At 36.2% G+C, this 5,094-nt stretch overlaps 1 protein-coding gene across 1 annotated transcript in view; it reads right to left on the bottom strand.

The window, feature by feature from the left end:
- Positions 1-1,388: 1,388 nt before the first annotated feature.
- Positions 1,389-5,094, bottom strand: part of LOC107754814 (protein Jumonji) — a 119,827-nt gene continuing 116,121 nt past the window's right edge. Inside the window, exons 16-18 of the mRNA XM_016571403.1 lie at positions 4,809-4,992; positions 3,199-3,306; positions 1,389-1,992 (exon numbers count right to left, since the gene is read on the bottom strand). Of these exons, the coding sequence (XP_016426889.1) occupies positions 1,813-1,992; positions 3,199-3,306; positions 4,809-4,992 (472 nt within the window). The 3' untranslated portion in view covers positions 1,389-1,812. The remainder of the gene's footprint in view (positions 1,993-3,198; positions 3,307-4,808; positions 4,993-5,094) is intronic.

Raw genomic sequence — 5,094 nt, 5'->3', positions numbered from 1 at the left:
TTTTTTTTTTTTGTGAAAGTATTTTCCCTTTTCTTTAAAAAAGTAAACCTAAAAAACAAAACTAGGGGGAAATCGCGACTCCATATCTTAGTCCTCAGTGATGTAAGCAGCACTTAAAATGTATACACATTACCAGAGCAACCCTTTACGCATCAAACTCCCACAGCTGAAGAAACTGAAATGTAAGGCTTTTCTTCATCTGACATCATCCATCTATCTATCTGTCCTTTCCTTCTGTCACTCCAACAAAGGCTCAAGTATTAAAGACATTTACAGGATTATGTACAAAAAGGTGATTTTCTTACGTTTCTTTAAATCAATGATACTTCTGCAAAAAGGAAAAGACAGAACAAAAAGAAACGATAAAGAAAAAAAAAGAAAAAAGAAATTGTATTTCACATTTTACACCCTCTGAATAGTGGTTCTAAATTGAGATCAGAACACGTCAGAACAAAAGAGAAAATAAAAAGTCAAAAACACAAAATATAATAATTACAATAATATAATATAATAATTAATGTTAACTGGTACAGATGAATCAATAAGTCTGGAAGAATGGAATGTTGACACGATTGCACATCTAGAAGCAGAAAAGGCCTCCGGCTCTTCCGTCCTGTGGGATAAGAAGGCTAGCGAACAGCACTTCTTTCTTATTACCTTTTTTGTATTGATATACAGTAAAAAAATGAAAACAAAAACAACAGCACCAAAATAAAGAAAGATCTCCCCGCTAAACATCAGGCACAGGTATCGCTCGTAAGCGTCAGCGTGGGAGGAACCCCTCTCACTGCCGGGACGGGACCCACTCATTCAATCCCTAACACCCACTTCCTCAAGTACAGCCCAACCTGCTGCCATGGAAAACAGCATTCCCCGAATCCACAGAGGAAAGTGTGAAATAAAAACCAGTCGAAATAAAAACACACAGTATTTTCTCTTTAAAAAAAAAAAAAAAAAAAGCAGATATTAAAACAAGCTAAATTTCAAGTGTTTACTGTCTTTAGAGCTGCGTCTTCCGCAGAGGAGCTGCATGTGGACTAAATGAATTCAATTCAAAACAAATGTGATGTCAAAACTAAATGAAACAAAACAAAACAAAAATGAAACATCAAAACAAAACTAAAAGGAAACAAAACCAAAACACACCTAAAAGGAAACAAAACAAAAAAGCAAGACAAAAAAAACAAACAAAAACAAAATGAAACAAAAACCACAACAAAATGAAGATGCCAAAATATAACAAAAAACAATAACTAAACAAAGCAAAAACAAAACAAAAACCAAAATGAAACAAAAAAACAAACCAAGACCAAATCAAACACCAAAATAAGGCCAAAATGAAAAGAAAAAAAAAAACCCCAACGCAAACACCAAAACAAAATGAACAAAAACAAAACGAAACAATGAACAAAAAACAAAAAACAAAAAAACATTCTCGGGCAGCTCCATCGAGCACCAACATTCAAAGGAAAGGGGTCTGGAAAAACGAGGAGAGAAGCACCCATTTGTCCCAAGGTTCACAGTTCAGGAGGAGCGTGTGTGCAGTCAAGGGGGCCGAAGACGAGGAGGAAGAGGGTCCAGGCAGAAAGGATGACATCATACTCACACCTGTCAGTGAAATGCACACCTTGGGACCATGTCTCTTAATGCTATCAAACATCTGGTGAATACAAACTAGTGCGCTAGTGCAAAAAAGGCAGCCTGCTTTCAACACAGGAAACTGTGCCCTGCTATGTGGGTGATAAGACACAAATGATATGAAGAGAGGGAGAGGAAATCGATTGGCTGACGTAGGCGGCCGGGCGGCGCTCCTCACGAGACGGCGGCGGCGGCACTTTTGGACAGGTGGGTCAGGGACAGCTCCACGGCGGATCTCTTGCGGGGGCCACGCTTGGCGGGCGGTTTGGTGGGGCTGGAGCCGTTACAGCCGTCTGCTGCGCTTCTCACCAGGGCTTTACCACACACCTGCTTCACCAAACTGTTGATCTGCTCCTGAGGGACCAAACAGAGCCAAAGACAGGGAGAGACCATCGTGAAAAAGGTGACATGACATACTTTGGTACTTTAGTTCTTGTCAATCCCTTTGGCTCATTTGTTAAAAACAGTCTCAGCATTCTCTAAACTGTGAATGCAATTGTCAAAAGTAGTAACCCCAAACAATTTATTTATTCTTCAAAACCAGGTGTTTTGTCAGTAAAAGGCCGTTTTTCATTGTGTGAGCCGTACTGATTAACCCTGGAAATATTTTGATATATACAAATTTCATTTTTGTTTTACTTTATTGTCTACTTGCAATAAAATAGTTTTAAACAATGTTTTTGAAAGAAGTCTCTTATGCGCACCCAAGATTATTTAAAATAATTGTTTTCTATTTGAATATATTTTTTTAAAATGTAATTTATTCCTGTGATGCACAGCTGAATTTTCATCATCATCACTCTTCAGTGTCACATGATCCTTTAGAAATCATTCTAATATGCTGATTTGGTGTTATTATTGATCATTAATGGTGCACAATTATTTTCTTTTTTTATTATCAGTGCTTTTGCTGCTTAAAGTATTTGCGAAAACTTTTTTTAGGATTCTAGGATCAACAGAAATTTCGCAAGAACAGCATTTATTTGAAATAGAAATCTTTTGCAACATTAAAAACATCTTTATGGTCACTTTTAATAATTTAAATGTATACTTGCCACATAAAAGTAAAAGAAAAAAAATCAGCATATTAGAAGGATCATGTGACACTGAAGACTGGAGTAATGATGCTGAGAATTCAGCTTTACAATCACAGGAAAACTGTGTTTACATTTTAAGATATATTCAAATGAGTTATTTGAAAGAATTTGAGAATTTTACAGAGAATCTTTAAATTAATAACAAATATATCTGGTGTGAACAAGACACAAACTGTTCAGAGATGTGAACTTACTGTTTTGAGGAAAAAAAACAACAACACTCATTTGGGAATTGCTGTAATTATAATATAATATTATAAATATACAATAAAACCGTAATACAACACTTGATCCACAGAAACTCATTTGTATGTGGAAATGTTTGTCACTCTGCCAGAGCACAATACTTTATGAAGGAACAGCAACAGTCCATTTAGGAGGGTTGCTGAACCCTGGAGGGTCGTTTAAGCAAAAGCGTCTCAACAGCTCCCCCTGCAGGCATGTTTCTGATCATGTGTCTTACCTCATCATAGCGGTACATCATCTTGAGGCCGCGGCAGCTTTTGTGTTTCTCCACATATTGCAGCGCACACTCCAGACAGAAAACCACATTTTCATTCTCCTGCACCACCTGCAGCATTAACAACAGCCATCAGCTCAATTAAGATCAGAACTCATTTTCAACGCTCAGTATTTCTTTTGTCAGCGATGACTGAATGTGAATCATCAGCACTGGAGGTAAAATCACAGCTGTGAGTCAACTGTAGAACTGTTCAGTTCTATTAAGACGACAACACAGTGAAAACAAATGATTATACAACGCACACTGACAAAACTACAAAGAAAACCAGTGTTGTACAGTATAGAACAAAGGACATTACAGAACACTGCAATATAGATTTAATTAGCCAATACAGTATATACTGTAGGCTTTATTGTGATTCGTAGTACAGTGCAGTATTGTATAGATCAGTGGACTCCAAGGGCCCCCATTGTCAAAGATAACATTCAAAAGGGGCCTTCAAGACATTTCTGGTACTTCTGCTATAAATCACAAAGCTACACATTTTTTTAACTTTTGGAAACACTTTAGTTTAGGGAACACTATTCACTATTAACTAGTTGCTTATTAGCATGCATATTACTAGCATAAGGGCCGTTTTTTAGTACCTACAAAGCACATATTAATGCCTTATTCTGCATGACCATATTAGACCCTTTACATAAACTACTACCTTACTTGCTATAACTTATTATAAGCAGTAATTAGGAGTTTATTGAGGGAAAACTCTTGGTTAATAGTGAATATGTGTTCCTTAATCCAAAGTGTTACCAAACGGTTCATTTATCGAAATCAGGAGTAGAAACATATTAAAATATTCATATAAAATTGCAATATTAAAGAAATATTAAAATATTATAAAAATGCAATTATTTAATTAATTTAATTTTTAATTAAACTATTTAAAATATTATTAAAAAATATTAAATATTAAAATAATTAAATTCCTTAATTCCAGAAGTTCTAATTATCTTCTTAAGGGTTTATACTTTTTTTTTAAAAATACTAATGAACACAACTTTTGTAGTCACTCGTGATTATGCTTTCATTTTATGTCCTTGACTTTTCTTGGTCTTGAAATCACAGCTTTAAAATTCCCTCATTCCCTGGATAATGTGAGGACCCTGGTTCTTAAATAAAAATGACAGCTGTTACGGGGAAAAATTTAAATAAGAAATAGTTTCAACTTTAGATTATATTGGTTGAGAACAGCTATTATAGATACCAGCTGTTATAGATTGTACAAAGTACTATAATATTAATATTAGTATAGTATAGACTGTACTGACCACTAAAGTAAGTCCCAATAAGCATACAATCTATCCTAAATAGTGAAATTAATTAGTGCATCCTATAATCACAGCATGTTGATGATATACTTTTTTTTTTGCAGTAGATTTAAAAAAATGCTTTTTGGGCTAATATGGGCTAATTTGGGAGTAGTATTTGTCATAGCTGTGATACTTTTAGAGCGCAGGATAAGCATTCAAATTAGGACAGAGCCTTAGTTTGTTGGTTTAGTGTATACTATACTGGATCTACAGTACAGTATAATCTGAGCTGAATCTCACCATAGATAAGTAGCAGAGATGCTGACACGTTTGGCAGCGTCTCTCGGATGACTCCAGCGCCAGCCACTTGCGCGGTTTCTTCCTGGTGTCAGCGGGTGACGGGTTGTTGTCGTGAGTGCAGTAGCGTGCGGAGGAGAGCAGCCCTGCTTCATACAGATCCTGCCTTTGCTTCATCTCTATGTTCCTGTAGGACAGGGGTATTCAATTCCAGTTAGTGGACCAAGAGGTCCGGTTTTTAGATTTCCTTCCCAGCAGAGGTCCAGACTGACCTCTACCCCCCCCAAAA

Source organism: Sinocyclocheilus rhinocerous, unplaced genomic scaffold, assembly GCF_001515625.1.
Source record: "Sinocyclocheilus rhinocerous isolate Xijiao unplaced genomic scaffold, SAMN03320098_v1.1 scaffold21, whole genome shotgun sequence".
Classification (NCBI taxonomy): domain Eukaryota; kingdom Metazoa; phylum Chordata; class Actinopteri; order Cypriniformes; family Cyprinidae; genus Sinocyclocheilus; species Sinocyclocheilus rhinocerous.
This window is presented reverse-complemented; position numbering and strand designations above follow the sequence as displayed.